Below are 25,170 nucleotides of genomic sequence, written 5' to 3'. Positions count from 1 at the left end.
CTCGTGAACGAATCAAAACTGTTTCCTGTGCGAGGAGCCATAACCCGAGGAGTTGACTCGTGAACGAATCAATACTGTTTCCTGTGCGAGGAGCCATAACCCGAGGAGTTGACTCGTGAACGAATTAAAATTGTTTCCTGTGCAAGGAGCAGTAACCCGAGGAGTTGACTCGTGAACGAATCAAAACTGTTTCCTGTGCAAGGAGCCATAACCCGAGGAGTTGACTCGTGAACGAATCAAAACTGTTTCCTGTGCAAGGAGCAGTAACCCGAGGAGTTGACTCGTGAACGAATCGAAACTGTTTCCTGTGCAAGGAGCAGTAACCCGAGGAGTTGACTCGTGAACGAATCAATACTGTTTCCTGTGCGAGGAGCAGTAACCCGAGGAGTTGACTCGTGAACGAATAAAAACTGTTTCCTGTGCGAGGAGCAGTAACCCGAGGAGTTGACTCGTGAACGAATCAAAACTGTTTCCTGTCCTGCTGACTGAGCTTATGCAGCTGCCGCCTGCCATGTGGCGAGAAAGGGTACTGCATGGAAATGAATAAATCATTTCTGTTTCCTGTCGTGCTGACTGAGTTTATGCAGCAGCCGCCTGTCATATGGGGAGGAAGAGTACTGCGTGAAAACGAACGAATCACTCACTGAGACTACTCGTTACTCCCGAGTCATATAAACGATTAGTTAATATTGAACGAATCGTTCGCGAACGACACATTACTAGTTGGTCCTCGTGTTATCAGCATCGTCCTCTCTCCCGCAGGTCTCTAGTTGCCTCCTCCGCACTGCCGTAGGTTTTCATGCCGCTGGACCAGTGGATGCGCATCTTATTGAGGTGTGTCTGAAAGCGGATGCCTTCTCTCTTTAAGATCTTCTTGATGTTAAAGTACGCCTTGCATTGTTGCAGTGTCCTCTCTCAGTAATCATGATCAAAATAAATCCTGTTTCCTCCGAGGGTGGTTGTTTTCTTCTCCCATGCTTTTTTCATCATTTCCTTCATAGTAAACTGATGGGAGTTAATGACAATCGATCTGGGAGGGTGGCCCTTTTTGGGCTTTGGAGCCAAGGCTCGGTTAACGTGCTGAATCTGAAGGTCCGAGTTAATGGAAAATTTCTCATGGAACCATTCATCCATGAACTGTGCGACCGATTCACTTTTAGACTCTGTCTCCTCTTGTATGCCATACACCTGTAAATTATTCCGGCGGGACCTCGATTGTTGTCTAGTTTGTCTTTTTTAGTTTAGTTTTGTCTAAGTTGTCCATTATGGTTTTCTGCTCTTGTATTATGTCCCCCGTGGCACAGTTTGCTTCAATGCTCCACGTCTCGAGTTCTTCTGTAGGTGTCAGAGCAGCGCTTATCTTCTCATCATGATCACCGATATCCGTGTTCTTTTTTGCGAACTTTTGATCAATCTTCCTCGTAAGTACTATCAGTTCGTTTCTCATTTGCGCTGTAATTTCGTCTATGAATGTTTTTAGGTCTGTCTTCATTTAATTTTGTAGGGCTTGAATTTGCTTACTGATGCCGTCCAGACTGCTTTTAAACGAGGCCATGTTAGCTTCAGGTGTTAGCTTGCTTTTGTTAACCGAGCGATTTACTTCTTTACCTTTGGTGTCCGGGTTCTTTTTATTCTTTGTTCTTGTTGGCACTCCTCTCATACTCTCAATTTCAGAATTTGTTGTGGTTTATCTCGAGTTATAGTGGAGTTTAATATATTGGCATGCGGGAGCTCCTGTTTCACACGTCCATGCTGCTCTACCGCCCCACTGGAATTTTTGGTTGATGCAGCTCCATATTTTGCCACAAAAAAACCCCCAAAACTTATTTTTATACATTACCTAGAATCCCATAAGACCCGCAGACACTTTGATGTCAGAAATCTTGGAATTCCCTTCAAGTGTCTTCACTTATTTATGTGTTGTGCTGCTGGCCTCGAGCGTCTTGAGAGCAACACAGTATAAATAAATGAACGCTGTATGTGGGATGTTTGTGCTTGTTGGCACTCCTTCCTGGCTACAGTGTTTAAGTGCAACATTTACCCTTTTAAATACTGTCTCCTTGAGGATTTCGTGGTGTGGCTGGACCCTCAAAAAATGAAACAAAACAAAAAACCTTGAACCCCACTAAAATGATTGACCTTTTCAGAATAGTCAATGAAGCAAACAGTTTGAAACAGTTCTTACAGGTCTGAAGAGATGATGCAAAGTTTTCATATTTCCAATTTCCATGACATTAGTTTAGTTTTCCACTCGACTCTGTAAGATAATGTGCCGTTTCTGCAGTGAGAATGTTTCCTGGATACTCACGCACATCCTGTACATCCTGTACATGATGTTGACATGATAACTGACCATCTCTTGCTAGACTTCATCTAATTCTTCATTTATGACTCTGACTGTATATTTTATTGTTGGGATAAAACTAACCCCCCCCCCCTCGGTGTAATATCATTGAACAAAGACACTTACAACAAACTGGCCTCGTTCGAACCTCAGCCAACAGACTCACGCACACACACACCCACATACAATTGTTGACGCCGCAGTGACATCACCAGCTGGTGACTCAACCACTGGACTCGCTGCTGTTTGTGTGTATGTGTGTGTATATATCTTGAAGTGTGTGTGTTTTAGTGTCCACCCACGCGTGATGAGTCACCCAGTTCTCTGCAGGGAGCACAGCAACACTCCCTATATATAGCCACTTCAGAACATGTATGTGTGTGTGTGGTTGCAGTGCTCGCACAAACCTTGACATCCCACACACACACACACACTGAGGGGGTTGGTGATGAGGTAGATTTTCAGTCAGTTGGGCTGTAGTGGCAGCAGTTTTTTTTATCAATCAGCCAACATGTCAAACAATCATGATTTTTATGAATGAAAATCAATTTCTAATTATAGTCATTTCTTTCTGTGTGTGTGATGACAGAGAAGCAGACAGAAGGGTTTTTGGTGTTAATTGTAGTGTATTTTTTTTCTCTTTCATGCATACATACACAAACACATACCCTCCTTCTTCTCCGCAGTGAATGTGGATGATTTCTGAATCATCCTGCAATGAATCATAACATTTCTCTCCCCTTCTCTCCCCGTCCCAGAATTCCTTGCAGCAGCTGGGTGTGTTCCAGTCCTCATTGCCCCACAGACCTCTGGGTAGAGCGAAGTCCTCTCCTGCAGCCACTGTCAATCCCATCAAACACCTCTTCACCACTGGTTAGGTTTTGCGAGTGCACGTCTGGTTTCTGAATTGGTAATGTTCGAAGGTGTCAGTCCACCTACCGTAAGCCTCCATGCTTGTTGCCTAGCAACAGGGAGCTGAATGTCTTGTCTTCAGTAGCAAATTTTGTGTTTTATATTTAATCACATTCAAGTTTCACTTTTTTTTATGTTTTCTTTTTGCAAAGTTTTTTGTTCTCTTTCCTGCTAGTATCAAAATCTATAGTCTTCTCTTTGTATAATAGTAGAATTATAAACTTTTTAAAAGCAAAATGTAGGGGCACAGTCAAATGATACTTTTTGCTTAACAATATTCCTGAGTGAAATGGCCCAAAAGTATCGGAGCCAGTCAGATCTTCTTTTAGCGTCTCCTTAAGCATAAGAAACCTTCGTGCAGTTATCATTCACTTGATTGAAACTTGATTATTTTCGTGCATTTGTACTATTTGGGATTTGTAAAAATATTTCCCTTTTGTGGCTTTTATCTCTGTTTTTTAAATTAACCTAATTTGAAATAATCAACCATCGTAACGAATATTTCATTCTTATCTTTATCAGCGGTATATATCGTAGCCTCTTTTAGTGCATTTTTTGTAGAATATTTCCTAAAGACTCACATTTTACTGTAAGTGTGCTCAGATTCTCGTTGCTTCCACCTCACCAATACTCCGGATTATTTTCCCTCGAATTCCTGTTGTTTTCTAACAAAGTCCACGGAAAGTGTTCAGAAAAGTTACACCACACTGGGTTTGCAGAAGTCCCAAATAGTTAATCAAATGCTGCAGGTTATATTGCATTTCCTAGAGCTGTGACCCTAGTCGATGTAACATGGTTGCTGTTGTACTGACCTCAGCTCCTGCTTGGCAGCATCAGTTTCGTTTGGCTATGGTGGATACACAAAAATCTACATCCCTTCTCATTAAATGGAATGTGTCTACCTGGAGGTATTGTTTGATCTGAAAAAAATAAGAAAGACAAAAGAATGACTTCATCAGTTAAGAGTTAAGTTTAAAGAGAACAAATTGAAGAAATATTTTGCTAAACTCCGTTTGTAGATGTTGGTACATATTTTACCTGAAGCTACTGACACCTTGTGGAGCTTTTGTGGTACTACAACTTATTCTCTGTTTTGTACAGTTATAGCCCTTATTTCTGGAGGAATTATTACCAACATTTAATGGGTGTAGTTTTTCCCTTTGCCATCATTTCGTTGGTTGTAGTGTTTCTCAGCAAAATTACACAAAAACATTTTGAGTCCTATAGCCACAACTATGGCTGATATCAGAGTGTTTGCTTTTCTGTCTTTCTTTTTTTCTTTCTCCTCTAGGGCTTGTGTACGACAGTCTGATGCTGAAGCATCAGTGTGTGTGTGGAAATGCTCACATTCATCCTGAGCATGCTGGGAGAGTCCAGAGCATCTGGTCCAGACTGCAAGAGACAGGCTTGCTGGGCCGCTGTGAGGTACACACACACACACACACACACATATGAAAAGTTTGCAAACAGTAACTTTCGTATGCACAACAGAGCTACTCCTCTGTGAAAACTTAACATATGCTTACACCTTAACAAAGTCTCTGTTTCTGTCTGAATATGTATATGCAGAGAATTCGTGGGCGGAAAGCATCTTTGGATGAGATCCAGTCGGTTCATTCAGAGTTCCACACTCTGCTGTATGGAACCAGTCCACTCAATCGGCACAAACTGGATCACAAGAAGCTTCTGGGTAACTGTTGGTCTACACTCACAGTTTTAGTCAAAAACTAAAAGCATTTTTTTCTAGCTGCCATTTTATATTTTTGTCTCACTTTGCTTTTAATCTAATATCCAATAAGCATTTTGGAGCTTCAATGGTCTCCATCGTTGTTGCTATAATTATATATATTATTATTGTCAGTTGCAGGGTTAGTGGAGGGGTCTGGTTTTATCAGTCTGAAAAATCGCTTGTTAGGCAAGATTGTTCCTCGTGGTTTTAGCTGACACGATGGTTTGGAGTTTGGTTGGATGTCATTTACTGTCCACAGAGTTGTTTTTCTGTTATTACAGCTAAAACCTCTGTCAGTACTTTTAGTTTTAGTTTCAAATTAAAACCTTTTGGTACGTAGGCATTCCTGCTTTTTTTTTTTTTTCCAGGTCCAATCAGTCAGAAGATGTACGCTGTTCTTCCCTGCGGAGGAATAGGGGTGAGACTCTCTCACATCTGCACATCTGTGTTTATCTGTCTGTAAGCCCTGACCTGAGCCCTGTGCCCCCCACCCACAGGTGGACAGTGACACTGTGTGGAATGAGATGCACTCATCAGCGGCAGTACGCATGGCGGTGGGTTCAGTCATTGAGCTGGCCTTCAAAGTGGCTTCAGGGGAGCTGAAGGTAACACGTAAAAACACTCAGAAGTGATTTGTAAGTACAGAGGTCATATACTGTGTGCCTGTCATTCTGAGAACCTGTTTTTGTTTCTAGAATGGCTTTGCAGTTGTGCGTCCACCGGGTCATCATGCTGAGGAATCCACAGCAATGTCAGTACCTACATCAGATTTTTCTTACAGAACCAGATGTTATATTATCCGTTTATATTTGGGTTATGACAGAATTTCGGATGTATTTGTCTGTCCTGATTGGTTGCAGGGGGTTTTGTTTCTTCAATTCAGTCGCCATTACTGCTAAACTGCTGCAACAGAAACTTGGAGTGGGCAAGATCCTCATTATGGATTGGGTAAGTATCACAGAAACACACACTACGACAGAAACACCATCACTAAAGCTGACATTACATTGACTTACATTCTACTGAAATGTTTATTAAGGCTGTCTCGCTTAGTCCTTCCTCTATGTCAACCTGTGTGGACCAACTTTTAAATGACTTTAACTGAAACATCATGGCTATCTTTAATAAAATTGCTCCAGTCAAGGAAAAGCTGATGTCCCCGAAGCCGGCAGCACCATGGAGAAATGCAGCTCCTGTAAGAGCCCAAAAAAGTGAATGTAGGAAAGAATGCAAATGCAAATGGAGAAAATCAGGCCTCCACATCCACCATGATATCTATAAAGAATCCTTGCGCAATTACAACTTACATATTAAAAAATGCAAGACAATCTTACTTCTCTGATATGATAAAAAATAATTCTAACAATGCCCGTGTTTTATTTACAGTCGTAGATAGGATGATTTGTCTCAACTCGCCCTGAACATTTATCGGCCAGTAAATGCAATGAGTTTGCTGGGTTTTTCAGAGACAAAATAAAAACAATCAGAAGTTCTATAAATCAGCCTGCACAAAGTATATTACCTTCCTATCCCACCGAAGTTACCGTAGTAGAAATGTCTGAATTTAAGACCATTGACCTACTTACCCTTGAAAAGATTGTCTCACAATTAAAAGTATCCACCTGCTGTTTAGATCCTTTGCCTACAAAGTATCTAAAACAGTGCTTTAATCATCTGTCTAAATACTTGCTACAGATTGTCAACTGCTCTATCTGGTATTTTCCCACAGGGCCTAAAAACTGCTGTTATTAAACCCCTACTAAAAAAGAGCACTTTAGACCCATCTGTACTAAATACTTACAGACCAATATCAAACCTACCATTTATAGGTAAGGTCATTGAGAAGGTTGTCTATCAGCAACTTAGTAGCTTCCTGAATAGTAATGATCTGTTTGATATCTTTCAATCTGGATTTTGCCCAAATCACAGCACTGAGACGGCGCTAATTAAGGTGATAAATGACATTCGCCTAAACTCTGACACTGGTAATATGTAAGTTTTGGTTTTACTGGATCTAAGTGCTGCATTTGATACCGTCGACCATTCTATACTATTAGAAAGATTAGAAAAATGGATTGGACTGTCTGATACAGTCCTTTGCTGGTTTAGATCATACCTACAAGACAGAGACTATTTTGTTTCCATTGGCAACTTTGTCTCCCAGAAGGTTGACACGAGGTGTGGAGTTCCTCAAGGTTCAGTCCTTGGTCCTCTCTTATTTAACCTTTACATGCTTCCCTTAAGAAAACTTTTGCGAGACAACAATGTCAACTACCATACCTATGCGGATGATACTCAAATTTACATTCCCCTCTCTCATGATGACTACAGCCCGATTGATTCCCTTTATCATTGTATCTCACTGATAAATGACTGGATGTCCCACAATTTCCTGCAGCTAAACAAGAATAAAACAGAAGTTATTGTTTTTGGTCCTATCAAAAATTAGAGAATCAAGGTCAGTGCTTATCTGAAAACCCTATCACTACAGACTACAAGCCATGCCAGAAACTTGGGTGTTATATTAGATGCTGACTTACAATTTGAAAACCAGATTAATTCACTAACCAAGTCGGCATTTTACCACCTAAAAAATATAGCAAGGATTAGAGGCCTTCTATCGAAACCAGACCTGTAAAAACTTGTCCATGCTTTTCTCTCGAGTAGACTAGACTACTGCAATGGGATTTATACCGGCCTTCCAAAGAAAACCATCCAAAAATTGCAGCGTGTTCAAAATGCATCTGCACGGGTACTCACAAAAAACAAAAAATACGACCACATCACACCAGTTCTCAGATCTTTGCACTGGCTCCCTCTGTGTGAGAGAATTGAATTTAAAATGAATTTGCTGGTCTACAAATCCCTAAATGGTTTGGGCCAAAAATACCTGCTAAATCTTCTTATTCGCTATCAACCATCAAGAAACCTTAGGTCATCTGGAAAGGGAGTGCTAACGGTTTATAGTCCAAAGACAGAAAATGGTAAAGCATCATTCAGACATTGTGCTGCTTATTTCTGGAACAAACTCCCTGAAACACTGAGATGTGCCCCAAATGTTGCTACTTTTAAATCAAGGCTCAAAACTTTCTTGTTTTGTCAGGCCTTTGAAATGTGATGATCGGTGCCAGTGGTTAGAGTTGCAGATACTCTTGAGTGTCTATTCTATATCTCCTTTTTACTTGTCTTATCCTTTTTTCCTTACCAAAGCATTTTATTAATTCTATCTTGCACCACTTCTGGTTCCGGCTGTTACAGAAGCTTTTATTGTCCTGTTTTGTTTTACGTGTCTTTGCACGTTTTTATCTTTTCATCTTTTCATCCTTTTATTCTGTAATTTATTTTCCTGCTATCTAAAGCACATTGAGTTGCACTTGTGTATGAAATGCGCTAGGAGGGGTTTTTAATTCTTAAACAGTGCCCCCCCCCCAAAAAAAAAAAAATCACTGAGACATCTTTAGCATATACTGTCTTTTTGATATTACAGTTTATACTTTTGTGTTTATAACAGGCCAACAGAAGCACAGAAAAACAAAAGCTATCAAAAGGCTACCTTTGTGTTTTGCCCAGATTTCTCCTTTCGTGATCATATAAACATGAACACTGTATGTGTTTACTGCTGATGTGAAATGCTTAATCTAAACAGCTGACTAACTTGTTTGCTGTAGTTTTGGGGTAACCACATTATTCTATTCAATAGAATTCAATAATACTTTGAAAATCCCCTTTTGAAAATATTATTACAGTATTAATCATTATTAAAGACATGCCATTGTAATAGATAATATAACATAAAATATAGTAATAGTGGAACAGTACACTATGGATCAGCTGACAAACATGTAGAAAGTTGAAGTGTTGCAGAGAGGAAGACGTGGTAAAAATCTTCAGAGGCTATCAGTGGGTTGGGATGCTGTTTTTGTTGCTTGCCATCAACTAAGTGCACATGCAGCATCAGCAGGTAACACAGCTGAATTCTCTCAGAAGAGGCGATCTCACGTTTCTCATGATAATCAAGGAAAAGAATGGTTTAAACTTCCTCCTCTTTTTTTCTCCATTTTGTTCCTGCTCTGAATCCTAGACATCTGCTGTTCAACTCATCTTGATTTGGGATCTTATTTCAGGTCAAAATTCCAAAATTGCTGGAGTTACCAGAGAAGAAGAACACAGCATCCAAACCACCACAGAAATATGTTTCAGAAATCTTGAGTTAAGCTCAGTAGAAAATCTGAAGAGGATACAAAGAAAGACACAGAATGTCCAGAACTACTGAGGCAGGCTGCTGACCTCTAGGGTGGCGCCATTCTGGAATTGAATTATCATCAGAGTCCATAATTTTGTGCAGGTCCAGAAAATAAATGAGGATAAGATGTAGATTTATTCACTGTGTCTGTATCAGAGCATCTCACTCACCTTGTCTCTGATTCCACTGTGACCTGTCATGGCAGGACATTCACCATGGCAACGGCACCCAGCAGGCCTTCTACAATGACCCCAACGTCCTTTACATCTCCCTCCATCGGTATGATGATGGAAACTTCTTCCCTGGCAGCGGAGCCCCTGAGGAGGTACAAACATAAACACACACGTCTTTCTGTAATGGCTAAGGCATTCAGTGTAATGCAAACTGTTACTCATACAGTGCCTTAACCTACCATACAACCACACATAACTATCAGACGGCTGCTTGAAGGTGTATTACCTGCCCAAACTTATCTCACAGTGTAGAAGTGTCACACTGAGGTCCTTCACATTCTCAGTTTTTCAGGCTTAACCCCCTTCAGAAACTGAAAAAAGTTCAACAAACAGTCAGAATTAGCAGCAGAGATCATTCAGACCAGTGTAGAAGAATATTTAAGGAATAATGTTTTGGTTTTTGTTTTTTTCACAAAAAAAAAAGCTTGTTAGTAAATCTCAATAAGAGACAAAGAATTGGAACACATATGTTAAACAGGTAATGCATTACCTGTGTTATAAAGTAAAATGAATGCAGTTCAACCTGTGATTACTGAGTAAAGAGTAACTTAGTGCTTCTGTCCCATAGTATTTTTCAAATGTAATGTATTTCAAACCCGCCATATGAGTTATTTGGTGTATCAACGTATAATAATTAGCCAGATTGTTATGGTTTAGAGGAAATCTTTGGCATCAACAGCATCTGGTGTGATCTTAACTCAAGATGATCTCTGGTAATTTGTTTGATTTTGATTAGTTTCAAGAGAGTGTCCTTCTAACCCCAATAGACATGCTAACACGAGTACCAAATTATTTCATATTAATATTCTTAAGACTAACTTGCCCATGCAGATACAAAAAATATCAATGACACTCCACAATAAAAAATTTTGGCAATTTGGCAGTTCTTGACTCTCCTGCTTCTTGATGCAGGTGGGATCAGGTGCGGGTGTTGGCTTTAACATGAACATAGCGTGGACTGGAGGAGTGGAGCCTCCTATGGGTGATGTGGAGTACCTCACTGCCTTCAGGTAAGGCACGCAGTGCAAAGTGTTCCATGTGTAGCTTGTGAGAAATATCCTGATGTTGTTCTGATTATGTAAAGTCTGAGTAGGGATCCTAACGATCCACCTGCATCTCTGCAGAAAAAAGTTAAGCTACCAATGTAACAGAAATACTTGGAAAACTTGTGTTAGATTTGCAGTGATGTGATCTAAGAAAAGTGATGAATCTGGTTCCTGTGAATCATCAGATTGGAGGGAAACAAATTAGCTATTTGTGTCTATAAGTTAAGATCTGTAAGCTTGTTCATTTTCTTTTTAATCCCTGCAAAATTTTGTTTGCAAATGAGTGCATTTTGACTTTACAATTTGTGTGATAAATATACGTGCACACTCTCCGAATAGCAGTGATTTACACACAGGGTGTTGCAAAAGAAACCAAAGGAGAAAGGTAGTGATGGCAAAGTGCAGTGTGTGCTGTGATTTCAGAGACTGCGTGTGCGTCTTCACACTTGGCAGGTGTGTGAGCCAGCTAGAAGTGAAGACAAGCAGTGAGAGAGGAGATTATTTCTTAAAAGAAAGGAAAAACTCCATAAAACGACCATGATGTGTTAGAGCGAACAAGGTTTATTGTGTCATAAGATAAAGCTGTATGCTGCACAGAAAAAAAAAACCCAAAAACATGTAGGAATGGAACATGTCAGGACTTTATTCCTTCATGTTATTAGGCATCCAAACAATCCTGTTGTGTCTGTACCGACTGGACCTATGTGCCGCTTATGCTGCTGGATACGTCGTTTAAAAGGTGTGCAGACTCCGCCTGATCCGCACACCATTTGTCGTGCTGGCGCAGGCCCAGTGACGGGTCAGAAGTGGGAGATACTGCCCCCTTTTTATTGAAACCAGCCTGTTTCTCTTGTAACATTCTGTGTGCAAAACATTCCCGACTGCAAACATGATAAAAGATTACGAGATTCTGCGCACACACGAGTGTAATGTTGCTGTGCAGCTTGTAAAAGTTCAGGTCAAAACTACAGATGCAAACTTGGTGTTTCAAGCTCACAGGCCATACGGCTTATGTGCATGGAATATAAATACTAATCGGTGCTATTAGAAAATGTGACGAAAGTGAGCAATGCCCTGATGCTTTTAACTTCCCCTGCCTTTGTTTGCAGGAGTGTGGTGATGCCCATCGCCCAGCAGTTCAGTCCAGATGTGGTCCTGGTGTCCGCGGGCTTCGACGCAGTGGAGGGTCATCAGTCTCCTCTGGGCGGCTACAATGTTTCTGCCAAGTGTGAGTGCAGCGTTGGTTACCATGGTGATCTCAGTGACGTGGTTCTCTAAGCGGTGTTTCTTAACTGAAAATATGTGTCAGCAGGTTTTGGTCAGTTAACGCAGCTGCTGATGGGTCTGGCAGGTGGGCGGGTTGTCATGGCGTTGGAGGGCGGTCATGACCTCACTGCTATCTGTGATGCATCTGAGGCCTGTGTCTCTGCGCTCCTGGGAGACCCGGTGAGAGACCGATTCAGCTCCTCAACAGTGATTATTAGTATTTTCATGGAATTTGCCTCACTGCAGCTTATGCAGCAGCATTCTGTTGTTTACTCAGTAAATTCATGAAGCCATGAGTGGCTTAGTGATATGCAGTGGATCCATTTCTGTTGTCACACTCTCCCTCTCTGTCTCTCTCAGTGCGACTCTGTGTTTCAGTGGCCTCAAGAGAAGCCGTGTCCCAAAGCCTGCGCCTCACTGGAGACCGTGATAGAGATCCAGAGTAAGAAGCTTTAACCCCAACCGTACATACATACATTTCAGCCACATGTTTTCTTGTTGTGAAAATGCTGGAAAGCATTCTCACTATTGTTTTCCTGTTTCTCTTTATTATTCCAACATCTTAGTTCTTCCGTATGTTTTTGTCCATTAACTACTCCTGTATACTTATGAGATTTATGCTATGACATTTGGTGTTTATAACTTTTATACTTACTATATTACTATAATTTTCTCGTCATTCAAATGAATGGGAAATGCTTTAAACTCTTCCTCCTCTTTACAACCTAACTACTTCTGCATACTTTCAGCTAGAGACACTATTCATACTTTCAACGGTTCACAAGACATTCAGCTATTACCAAATGGTTCAGCTTTTTCAAATATTAAGCCAAATTTGAAATATGACAGTTTAAAAAACATGAACATTTTTGCTCCTTCTTGATTTTTATGAATGAGCAGCCAGCAGAGTGGCACACTGATCATTTGAACTTTTTCTGATATTCAAATAAATTCCTCTAACTTTCATACAGTTTATCTCAGAGAAACAAATTATACCTTAAAATGTAGGTACACTTGTCCTCTTTCAGCTGATGTAACTACTAAAGAACTACATTTACAGAATTTCAGCAATGAGCCTTAAAGTGAGAGAAACCTTTCAAATTCTCTCACTAACTCCAATGGAAAGTTTGGTATGACACCAGAGACAGGTTCAGCTGAGTTCAACTCGCTGCCTTTTAAAAATCTTTCACTCCATTGAAATAAAAACTACATTGCCGTGTTCCTCTAACCCTTCTGGTTCTTACGGTGTTCAAATAATTTTCCTCGCTCTTACAGTTTTCTCACAGGAGGTCATAGTATCCAAAAAAGCCATTTCTGCTGATACTGGGAGGGAACTCGTTAAGCTGCAGCTGTTGACAAAACATTCCTATCACTGCGATGACATCACTCTTCCACTCCCTGCTACATATCACACTGCAGACATTTTAACTATTACTCACTTGATTTCTGCTAAATTTTCACTAGTTTCAGCTTTTTTAGCATGGTCAACAAATCACATTCAGCTCATGAGCATTCTCACTGCTGTTTCGCAGGAGCAGCTTTTTCTAGTTATTATTCCGTACGTTTTTTGGTGCTTAACTTCTACTGCAATCTTTCACCAATTTCTACAATTTTGGTATCAAAACGTTTAGCTCTTTCAGGAGATTTCTGCTATGACTTTTGGTGTTTATAACTTTTATGCTTTTTAAACTGTTCAACTTTGATTCAACTTTTTCCCCCATTCAAATGAATGGAAAGTGCTTTCAACTCTTCAAAAACTTCCTCCTCTTTCCAACCTAACTATTTCTGCAGATTTTCAGCTAGAGACACCATTCAAACTTTAAATGGTCACAAGTTATTCAGCGTTTACCAATTGGTGCAGCTTTTTCAAATATTAAGGCAATATTGAAATATAACCGTTTAAAAACGTTAAAAACTCTTTTTCCTCTTTTCAACCGAACTACATCTGCATGCTTACACTGATTTCAACTCAAACTCTTTCAGGTGATTTCAACTTTGACTTTTGGTGTTTCGAAATTTTGTCCTTTTTAAAATATTTAACATTTTATTGAAATTTTAGGCATTTTTTTGGCCCTTTCATTTAATCTTCTGTTTTTCCAATGGGTTTAAATCATTCCACTATTGTCTTTTCAACTTCAAATTCCTTCAACCAAGACTTCAGCAACTGGTTTTTCAGCAATTGAAAGATTTTTCACTTTTTTAACATTGTCAGCTATCCCTATTCAACTTCATCAGCATTCTCACTGCTGTTTCGCAAGAACAGCTTTTTCTAGTTCCCAGTTACACTTCTGTGACGCTCTCTGTCCCATCAGGTAAACACTGGTCTTGTCTCCAGAGTTTGACTCAGGCCAGCGGCCACTCGCTATTGGATGGGCCCCTTGGGGCTCAGGGCCAATCAGAGAAGGATGAGGCAGAAACGGTCAGCGCCATGGCCTCCCTCAGTGTTGATGTGAAGCAGCCAGGCTCTGTTCCAGAAGACACAGAAACCAGCAGGTCAGCAGAGCACTGTAAAATAACAACATGAGGCCAAGAAATTTATTATAAGTCTATTCCAACAAAGTTTATTATTAGAGTCAGACCACCTTTCGCTCCATCAAAAAACTTAGTTGGGTTTGAATGAATAGTAAATTAACTGTTGGTTAGTTAGTTTTTATTTGCCTTGTCATAACAAGCTTCACACATGACCTGTGACGATAACGTTTACATCACTTGGACCCTCTTCTCAAATATGCAGATTATGTCAGCAAGAGGCCAGATTTTAGTACCAGATGCTTTAGGCTCTGGCCTCTTTTTAGTTCAAGTTATACTTGTAGTATAGTGTAGCTATACTTGGGTGAGTTCTGCCTACATAAACACATACATGTGGAGAACAAAAGAAGCAGCATGCATTTGCTTTCAAACAAGCTTAAAACCATCAACTATCAACTGATGACAGTGTTTAATATCTTTTTAAATTGTGTGTGTTCAAATAATGACAGAACAAAGAACACTAAGCGAGATCTGCTCGTTCAACATGTGGTCACAAAGCTTTTGACATCGCTCACAAAGGCTGAATCATCAGATGGTAGTGATGGATCCTCACATTGCTCTGACCTTAGATAACCCTCATATACTCATAGATGCAGAACATTTTTTTAAAAATTGTTACTGGATACTTGTAGCCTCTCACTTTGGGAAGGTGGAGTTGGATCATCCATCTCTGCCCACTTCCAAGTCAACCATCTTGTTACATAAGAAGCCGCTTCCACTTCCACTTTTTCTGGTAAAAGTCAAACAGGGAAAAAAGTTTAAAGCTAGCTCAGCTGGTTGGGTTGGGCTGTCTTTCCTTAATTATCCCATCTGATCTTTTTTTGTTTGTTTAAATCTCTGTTTGTTTAAAACGCCAGATTACAACAATTGTCATCTCAAGGCACTTAAATAATATAGTCCAATTCAAGCCAATTGGAATTCAATTCATTGTAATTATAATCCAATTAATTCATATCGAGCTAATTCAAAAAATAATATCCGAGCTAAGGAAACCAACAGATTGCACCGAAACTTGTCTTCAGTCCAATCTCCCGTCCTGAGCCTGAGGGACTGTGGAAAGGAACGACTCCCTTTAACAGGAAGAAACCTCTGGCAGAACCAGAACCAGGAAGGGTGGCCATCCGCCTCGACCAGCTGGGGTTTGAGAAGACAGAAAAGAGGGAAAAGAGGGGGGAAAAACACCATAACACCATTCAAAGGATATCTGTTGGAACAGGGAAACATACGTTAATAACCACAATAATGTCACATGTATATAAAATCAATTGTGAAATTAAACGGGGGGGAAAAAGAGAGCAAAGTGAGGAAAGGTGTGACAGATGAGGTCCCCCAGCAGTCTAAGCCTATAGCAGCTTAACTATGGGATGTTTCAGGATTACCTGAGCCATCCCTAACTATAAGCTTTATCAAAAAGGAAAGTTTTAAGCCTAATCTTAAAAGTGGAAAGGGTGTCTGCTTCCCGGACATTTACAGGCAGCTTATTCCACAAGAGAGGGGCCTGATAACTGAAGGCTCTACCTCCCATTCTACTTTTAGAAACTCTGGGAACAACAAGTAAACCTGCAGTTTGGGAGCGAAGTGCTCTGTTAGGAAAATATTTTACAATGAGATCTTTAAGATATGATGGAGCTCGGTCATTAAGAGCTTTATATATGAGGAGAGGAATCTTAAATTCTATTCTGAATTTAACAGGGAGCCAATGAAGAGAAGCTAAAACTGGAGAAACATGATCTCTCCTGTTAGTTCTCATCAGAACTCTGGCTGCAGCATTTTGGATCAGCTGGAGGCTTTTCAGAGAATATGTGGGACAGCCCAATAATAAGGAATTACAGTAGTCCAATCTTGAAGTAACAAATGCATGAATTAGTTTCTCTGCATCACCCTGAGACAGGATGTTCCTGATTTTAGCAATATTACGAAGGTGAAAGAAGGCAGTCCTAGAAACCAGTTTTATATGTGCGTATTTATATGTGATAATATAAATGTATTGTTCAGAGGTGTGTTTGTGTGTGGATGTTTTGCTGCTTGTGTTTGTCAAACCTAATCAGCTAACATAACGTATTCATCTCACAATGTAACTCAATACAAGTAAGATTTGATTTTTTTGTTTTTTTCTAATTTCAGATTTCTAACTTCTAGAATGATGTGAATAATTTAAAGATTAAAAGATCGCAGTGTGAGTTAAAAAAACGTCTTCATCCTTTACGGGTTTCTAACTCGCCAAAGACATGTGGTTCCATCCATATGGCACAGTTTTATGACAGCTCAACCTTACAAACTGCAAGTTTATTACAAACACACCACTTAATGATATATCTGGATTTACTGAGATCAACCACACACATAATTGATCAAATGTGGTTACAAACAGCAGACAAACTCTATTCCAAGCAGTCAACTGTTCATAATCACGATCTTTAAATCATTGACAATGATTAACAGAATGATTTTGTTTTTTATTCTTTTTGTTTAACAGTAGTTTGTCGCTGTGGGAACGACACCCTTTTCACCCTTTCGGCTTAAATTTTGTGGTATTTCTTGGATGAGTTTGAGGTTTAAAGAGTTGCTTTAGATGTCCGACTTCGATGTAGGTGCTTTTTTGTCTGTTTTTATGTTTTTTCTGATGCAAGAAAAACTTAAATATGTGCATTAAATATGTGCCTTTATTTAACAAGACACAAGTCTTCCCTGATCAACTCCAGTGTATTGAGAAAATAAACAAGTCTAGGATTTGACAGCAGTCACACACTCAAAGAGGAAAGAGAAAGAAAAAAGTTAAGACAGAAAAGTTCTAGAATATAAAAGTAAGATTTCCTTTGTAGTCGAGTCATAAAGTTAAGCACCACAGCAGTTTATGAAACATTACTGAACATTAACTGACATTAGTCATTATCTTGACATATCAGCTCAACAAATACTGTATCAGTAAAGCTCTTAATCTTGATCCATCGTGTTATTTAATTGCATGAAAACGTCAGTATAAAAAGAGCACAAATCATTGGGCAAAAAGGTGTCATCCCTTTTTTTTGTTGTCTTTTTTGTATTGTTTACATGCATCTGTTACGCCACGAATCTCTGTAATGTACCGTTTGATGTTGAACCGTCTGCAGGTCCACAGAGGAGCCGATGGAGGAAGAGCCAGTCTTGTAAAAGGAGCTCAGATGAGAAGCACACAAACACCTTCACCTCCTTCTTGCACCTGCTCGCCCTCTTCCTTTCTCTCTTCCTCCGCAGTGTGTGCGCACATGCACACGCTTTTACACACAGAGTCGAATTGTGTTGTGGAGGACTTCGACTGGCTGAGAACTCAACGGAGGCAGGCGAAGGTGAGTCCTGTGAGAAACTTGGATGCACCTCTTTTCCTCTGGTTCATCCACCCAAGGAGGAGCAGACGACTTGTTAGCATCTCCATGGAAACCAGAGGTGGGAGAGCGTCAGCAAGGATGCATTTCTGTTACCCTTGTATACTTCACCACCTGTACACAGCACCACTGAAATCTCTTTTCCACCCTACATTTATCTCTGCTTTTACGTTCATCCCTACTCCTCTGTTTACACTGAGGGACGCTGGCGGTGGAAAAGACAAACCTTTGCCTGCTCAGACAGCAAGCTGACGACTGATCTTCCTGCATGTCGGTGCATCACAGACAGGCCAAGCAGACGCATAGTCACCCAGTGGGAGAGTGAAGAGATTTTAAAATGAGCAGAGGAGGAACTCTGTGCCTTTTTTTCTGTCCACAGAAAGAAACCGTCCAATCAGAAACCACGAATCACTGCCGCAGCACCTCAGCAAACCAAGCAGCCCATCAGAACTGAAGAAACACACTGATGCGCACACAACCACACACACACACACACACACTGCTGCTGTTGTTTTTGAGTCTTTGTTTCTTCATCTGGATGCCTTAGTTTATTCTAATGTCACCGTTTAGCAACCTCGAGTGAGATGGGGAGCATCATGAGGGCTGATATGTATATACTTTTTGTTCACCAACTAATAATTGCATTTTCTTTCACATCTGACAATAGTATTGGCAAGTATTCTGATATATATATTTTTTCTTTTTTGAGGGAAGAAAATCCTCTAAAGTCATCCCTTCTAGCTAGTAAACTGCTCCATTAAATGTTCAGAGTAACATTGAAATAATATTGAGTCAGACTTGCCGGATTAGTTCAGCTTTACCAGCATTCATCGTTTTAAACATGGTAGTGAAAACACCACCACCACCCAGTAGTTGTTTGTTTTGGCTTAGTCATGTGACCTAACCCGCAACCATTTTTTCCTTTCACTGGGATTGTTGGATTGTGGCACGTTTTCAAAATGCCACAATGCCACTTTCTTTTCCTTTGGTTAATTGTAATATTTCCTGTTTGGTGTAAATACTGTCCACTGTCCTGTTGGCCGTAGCCATGTCACAGCTGATGGAGTGTGGTCACTTTTCTATTTCTGTACATACATACATGTATAAAACACAAAAAACTTTCTCTTTTTTTGTATAAAAAGCAAAAATGATATTATATATAATGCGTAAACAGTGTTTTATCCAATCAGATTGGATTTCTGAATATAGTCTGTTTGAAGAGTTGATGTTTTCAGGATTTGGCTGTTTGACAGGAAATAAGCACAGGGTTTGATGGCGTTAGCCATTGCTGTAGCCTGCTGGTTTGTTTGATTGTTTACAGATGCTGAGGGTGGCTGGTTATTGTAGTTGTTTTCAGAAGGGAGCAGTGAGCTGCAGTTCCTCTGGCAGGACCAGCGCTGCGCTGCCGTCCTCAGGTAAACTGCAGCAACTACACACAGGAGATATTTAGGTCAAAGGTCATGACTGGTTAAATAGGTTGGTCCAGTGACGATTTTTTTGTGTCCCAGCAGGGTGATAAGATGCTGCTTCATGGCATATGGCATGCATGAGCCCTGGCTACCTTTCTATACATTGTGATCCTGAATGACCTGTTCTGACAACTCAGACACCTTTTTACTGAGTGGCTCATTAGCTTTGATTCAGGAACAGCAGTCTGCTCGACAGCTACTGAGTGGATCGTAAAATTTAATTACAGCAAGAGTGTTGAAAAGGCAGACTCACAGGATGATAAGCTGATTTCCTACTGAGATGGAAAAAACACGTGATTTAACTTTTATCTTTAAAGTCATATGTATGATCCAAGATGACGCAGGGAGGTAGCAGCATCCTCAGGACGCTGACTGAGGCTGCCAAGCAGCACTCGTTTATGTGTTTGTGAATTTAGATTTTGGAGCTTAAAGTTTGGCATTTGTCCATTGCCATCGTTTTTAGGTATAAGTCATTTGGACAAGACAGTGTGGTGCAAAATGATCAACTAATGTCAACACTCCCAGCTACCGTGGTCAGCAGGTTCCATCTGTAATTATTTTAACTGCGATGTTGATTGGATGACAGAACTACTCTTGCCAAAACAGTTTTGGAAAATGTGCCAAGATTTGGGTTGTACTGTACAGATGCAGCTATATGCTGAGTTATAAGTGCATTCAAACTGTATGGATCATAAATATCAAACTTTACTTACCAAAAACTCAATGCTGGAATTTGTTAGGGGTCTGTTTAAAACTAACTCCAGCAAACGTAAAACTTGTAAGAACAATTTAAACACAATTTGGGGGGGGGGGGTCAGCTACACTGCTGATGATGGTTTGACATTTGCTCCCTTTTCACTCTCAAACTAAGCAACAACAATAAAGTGATGACAGAGCACTTGCATCTCACCTGCTGAGGTTGATGGAGTAAACGTGTTCATACATCCAGAACATATGAGTTCATCTGTCTTTGTGATATTCACTCCTAATAGCTCTGTTTTGGTGCTGGGTGGAAGGCAAAGAGAAGGTAGTCAAGCTTTTTAGTTGGGCACTGTTGTCTCTTGCAGAATCAGGCGCTGTCGGACAGAATTTGAATGATCTGTATTTTGTATTGGTCTGCTGCTGACTGCGGCTGTCCACCTGGTTTCTCATTAACTGTTGAACAGAAACGCTAGACATAAAATGGAAGAAAGGGTCAGTAATGTATCTTGATAAATACAGCAAGCACTGCTTATCACAATCCAGAGAACATGCAGCAACAGCCTCTCCAAATACAGCTTATAACAGCCTTAACAATCAAAACAAATTCAGCATCCACTCAGTAAATGGACGGTATGCAGTTTGGACCGGTGCTAATGAGCTGCCAGCCAGGAGACAATAACGGGACAGCAGTCACTTTGTTACATCAAATAATCTTCACAAGTCAGCTTTGCTTGATAGGTCAAATGGTAAAGGTTAACTTTTGCAAATGCCAACTTTAACATCAGCACTATGGACACTTACTTCAAAGATGTTTCTGACTGTTTAAAGTTGTAGTAGCAGTCATATTTGGCAGCGCAGCTCTGTCTTGGCACGTCGCGGCTCTGGAAACAGCTGTACTTGGATGAATGACGTATTAAGGTTTGTTTAATCTCACAGAACTAAAAGTGAACTCCATGCACATAGCCTTCAAAACCACAGCTCAAATAGGATGACTAGTTATGGTGTGGTTTTGTTTGGCATCCTTAAATCACTGCAGTGTTTTTTGTCAAACTGACGGAAGCAAAGCTTCAGAACTGAACCACACCACTGTCCATGTCTGCCAGAAACGTCAAGAAACAAACTCTGCTGGACACAAACTTCAACTCAACTAATTCCATTTCCTGTGATCCCCAACTCTGGGTATCACCTGTTCAAAGCAATACCAGTGATAGCACTGCAGAGTACAAGGAGAGACTGCAGCGTCCAGCTTCAGCATCACAGCTTACATCACTCATGGGGCTCCTTCCTCATTCATAGATATTGTATGTGGTTGAATACAGTTTGTACTATCTGTCAGGTCAAATGGATATATGGTATTGATCTTATTTGTCCGGTTTCCAGGCACATGAGTCCAGTCCTTTTGTAATAATGTCAACAGTAAGGCAATTGTATCCATTCAACCTGCAGTCAGTGATGAAGCACCTGACTTTGGGGTGTGGATGCTGTTGAGTTAGCGGTGGAGCTGGACGAAATGAGAAACAAAAATGACCCAACAGGATGGCGCTGGATTTTTTTTGAAAGCAGAGCTCCACTGGAGCTTATTGACGCACAAAAGGACCGAAACAAGTCACTGAGATGTGGACGAGCAAGCAGCAACTACCACCACTGTCAGTGTGGTTCTTCAGCCCGCAGTGACATGCCTTAATGTTTCCTCCTACAGTTTAGGAGACTTTGGCTGCATCTTGTGGCCGTTACAGGAACTGCAGCCTAAAATGCTCGCAGCCGGTCTATTAAAACTTGGGACTTAGGTTGCAGTTCTGTAAATATTAAGATGTGCAAAACACGAGCTTTGCATTCACAGAAACTGGATAATGTTTGTTCATACAAGTGAAGTATTTTATTTTGGTATGTTCTAAAATTGTTGATGTACAGTTCTTTACATCATGTAGGGCTATAGAATGTTTCCTCCACGATTTGTAATGAAATATTAGATCGAGATCTGGCTCGCGTAATTAGGAGACATACCCTAACTGCTGTCCATGCACATTTTCTCTTAAACGTTTGCCACGATTTCAGTCATTTTACCAACTAATATTGCGTGTTACTTCATTTGCTCCCAGTAGTTTTTGGTTTTAGACCTAAAACCTAAAACTGACGTATTCTCACATGACTTGTGAGATGTGAATTCACCCAACTTGAGAATCGGCCCCTAAGTCCCTTAAAAGTTGAGCAAATGCGCATTAACGTGTGCTGGCTTTCATTTTCTATGACCTTAAGGTTGAGGAAACTGAGCAAGGCTGCATTACCAAGTGAGCAAAGTAGGACATTGCCCAGGTTCCCAGAACACTCTGAAATGAACACTCCAACAATCTCCCCCACTGGATGCGATGACTGGCCAGGTGTGCATAGGAGAGAATGTTTGCATTACTTGAGCTTGTGCACTGCTTATGTGGACCAGAGGATCCAACACCTGTGAGAAAAGATTGTCCAAAAAAGATCAACAGCCTTTTACACCACTCGCCACCAACCCAGCGGAATTTGACCTTTGAGGTGTCGACGTGTATTTCATAAAGGTTTATTAATTATTAAAGTCAGTATGACAATCTAATGATGATGTTAAAGTCAGCAGACATGGTGGCCAAATGTGCAGAAATTCTTTAAGCGTTGGTAGTTGCTGCTTGGTCACACCTACTATAAGCACAGATTGTGGACTAAAGCTCTCATATTGTTTCATCCTCACTTCTGCAAAGACTTGGAGATTGTCCACAACTCAAAAAATATATCACTAACTGGGTGGTGTTGTCAAGGCTCCCCCCAGGTCCAGAGGCCACACAGCTTTCCTGTCGCCACCACATACATACTGAGGTGAAACACATTCTAACACATGCATACACTCTCAGACTATTTTCTACATGAGTTGATACTGTATATTCCTTGATATGATATGTTTGATACTGTGGTGTAACTGTAGTGTCTTGCTATGAAGCGGTGTGGGGTGGGCAGGGGGTATTTTGGGTGGGAAGTTCAGTGTCGGTTCCCTTGACCTCATCCCGTTTTCAGGGGGAGACGCGCTCTCTGTTACGCTTCTCTCTTCTGGCTCGGTTTTTAGAACAAGCCCTTTTCGTTTGAACTGATCACAAGCACATTCCTGACTCCTCTCCGTCTGTGCTGTCGATTTCTGCTTATTCTTTCCTGTTGCAACAATACAACTGTCTAGTTCTGACTCACATGTATATAAAGTGCATATACGTGTACACGTGCAATACACGCTATTCAAGCAATCTATTACTGTGACTAATATTGATGATAATTGTCACTTTTTTTAAGTTTGAGCCTGTTTTTTCCTCCTCGTCCTGATTATGTTGCAGGAGCTTAAAAAGGGAAGGTGACTATTGTGATTCTTCAGTTTAATTTTAGGGGTTTGTGAACATTTTAATGAAGCCCTGTTTTATTTTTTTTTTATTATTACTCTCACTTTAATATTGTGATGTTTATCCTGATCTGTTTTCTTTTTGTTTGTTCTTTTTTAAGTGGGCTTGTTGTTAAACTTGTCTGGAACCCAATAAAGCAATGCACAGACCCTTACAGCTGCCCGCACTCGTGTCATGTAGTTTGGCATTTAGGGCAAAAGGACTTGGTCTGTTGGCAAGTTTTAGAAGAGAAAACTGCATATTTAGGATTCACTAACATAGAAATAACACTAGGGACACTTTGCCTCCCCCTACAGTTACGGTATGTAACACAACTGCCACAAAAGCAAATCTCTGTGCAAACCCTGCAAATGTACAGCCACAAACATCAACTGTGAAGCCCACAAGAAGTCAGGCAACCGTGAAGTAAAGCAGTGTGCTGCGGGGCTGGAAACCAAAGTCTTTAACGGCGGTATCTCAGCCCCCAGACACTCTCAGGCTTTCATATATATCACAAAATATAATGTACCTCAGAACAAGTCAGAAGTAGGTTAAGGTTCACAAACTTCTAGTGTTGCTCTAAAGTGTTTTGTACCAACTAGTTGGACAGATTAACAATGCACAGACAAGTCCAAAAAAGTCAAGATTAAATTAAAAAGGTTTTAAATGCAATGCAAAAATCCTAAAGCAATATTTAACTCACAAAAGAACATGGAAAACGAGTGTTGAAAGGGATGGATTTTAACATTTCATGAAAAATACAAGCTCATATTGAATCTGATGGCGTTTCCAAAAAGGTTTGGAAAAGTAAATGATACTAAAAACAAACAGCTAGAGGAACAAACTAGGTTCATTCGCTACAGGTCAGTAACATGATTTGGATATAAAAAGGAGGAAAGACGGCCAGAGGTTCAGGAATCTGCAAAAAGTAAAAATAACTTCAGAATAAGGTTCCTAAATGTGAAGTTGCACAAACTTTGAGTAGTCCATTGTCTACATGACATGATCAAGAAATTCTGAGAATCTAAAGACATCTCTCAGCAAGGGACTCAGCTGAAAATCAGCATTTGATGCTTGTGATCTTCGAACTTTCAGGCAGCATTGAGTTAGAACTGACAGATGGAACGTTCACTCATGGAAATGACTGCATGGGCTCAGGAACACTTCCAGAAATCTGAACATGATGCACAAACGCCACTATCTTCTCTGGCCCAAAGCTCGTTTAAAATGGACCGAAGCAAAGTAGGAAAATCCTGTGGTCAGATGAGTTGAAATTTAAAAATCCTTTTGGAAATCATGGACACGGCATCCAAAGAGGAGCAGGACCCGCCACGTTGTTACGAGCTTTGTTAAAAAATCCTGTATCTCTGGTGGTATTCGTGCCTCTAGAACTTATAACTTGCATTTGAAAAGGCACCATTAGACAATGATAAAAGATAGAAAAAGGTTTTAGAGGGACTTATTTCAGAAAACACATGCTAAAGCACTTACTGCATCTATTACAACGGCTCAAAGTGGATGATTTATAATTATTGACTCAGCATTACATTTATTGGACATAAAGATGAACCAATTACCGTACAGTATCAGTTTCACCTCAGTTATCCCATCACCTGTAGGAAGGCAAGTATTTCTGAATACTTTTAGTTAATTGACAGTTTATCACTCTACTTTTGAATTTCATTACTTACTTAGTTCAGAGGCAAAATCTTTCCCACTTTTTTTGTTTTACTTCCACCGAAGGCCACTTTCCTCAAATAATAAATGACATTGTGTTGCAGAACAATTGTTTTCGTTATGTAAAGTCAAATCTTTAAATTGATTTAATTTAATAAATATATAAATAATAAAAAATATTTAAAAAAATAAAATCACTCAATTCACCTAAATTTCATATTTGCATTAATTTTCACTGCTGTGTTTCTTTTAAATTTCTGTTATTTTTT

The 25,170-nt window shown here is 40.2% G+C and overlaps 1 protein-coding gene across 4 annotated transcripts in view; it reads left to right on the top strand.

Moving 5' to 3' along the window:
* Positions 1 to 23,504, top strand: part of hdac5 (histone deacetylase 5) — a 79,589-nt gene extending 56,085 nt beyond the window's left edge. For all 4 annotated transcript variants that reach the window (XM_072368036.1, XM_072368038.1, XM_072368037.1 and 1 more), the window contains 14 exons: positions 3,103 to 3,217; positions 4,548 to 4,681; positions 4,826 to 4,946; positions 5,354 to 5,403; positions 5,483 to 5,590; positions 5,681 to 5,736; positions 5,846 to 5,933; positions 9,434 to 9,553; positions 10,374 to 10,471; positions 11,617 to 11,735; positions 11,820 to 11,953; positions 12,134 to 12,215; positions 14,086 to 14,266; positions 17,413 to 23,504. In XM_072368036.1, the coding sequence (XP_072224137.1) occupies positions 3,103 to 3,217; positions 4,548 to 4,681; positions 4,826 to 4,946; positions 5,354 to 5,403; positions 5,483 to 5,590; positions 5,681 to 5,736; positions 5,846 to 5,933; positions 9,434 to 9,553; positions 10,374 to 10,471; positions 11,617 to 11,735; positions 11,820 to 11,953; positions 12,134 to 12,215; positions 14,086 to 14,266; positions 17,413 to 17,452 (1,446 nt within the window). In that variant the 3' untranslated portion in view covers positions 17,453 to 23,504. The remainder of the gene's footprint in view (positions 1 to 3,102; positions 3,218 to 4,547; positions 4,682 to 4,825; positions 4,947 to 5,353; positions 5,404 to 5,482; positions 5,591 to 5,680; positions 5,737 to 5,845; positions 5,934 to 9,433; positions 9,554 to 10,373; positions 10,472 to 11,616; positions 11,736 to 11,819; positions 11,954 to 12,133; positions 12,216 to 14,085; positions 14,267 to 17,412) is intronic.
* The last annotated feature ends 1,666 nt before the right edge of the window (positions 23,505 to 25,170 follow it).

This window comes from Leuresthes tenuis, unplaced genomic scaffold, assembly GCF_036924035.1.
Source record: "Leuresthes tenuis unplaced genomic scaffold, fLeuTen1.0.hap1 SCAF_17, whole genome shotgun sequence".
Taxonomy (NCBI): Eukaryota; Metazoa; Chordata; class Actinopteri; order Atheriniformes; family Atherinopsidae; genus Leuresthes; species Leuresthes tenuis.
Note: the sequence above shows the minus strand (reverse complement) of the source record. Positions and strands in the feature narration are given on the sequence as shown.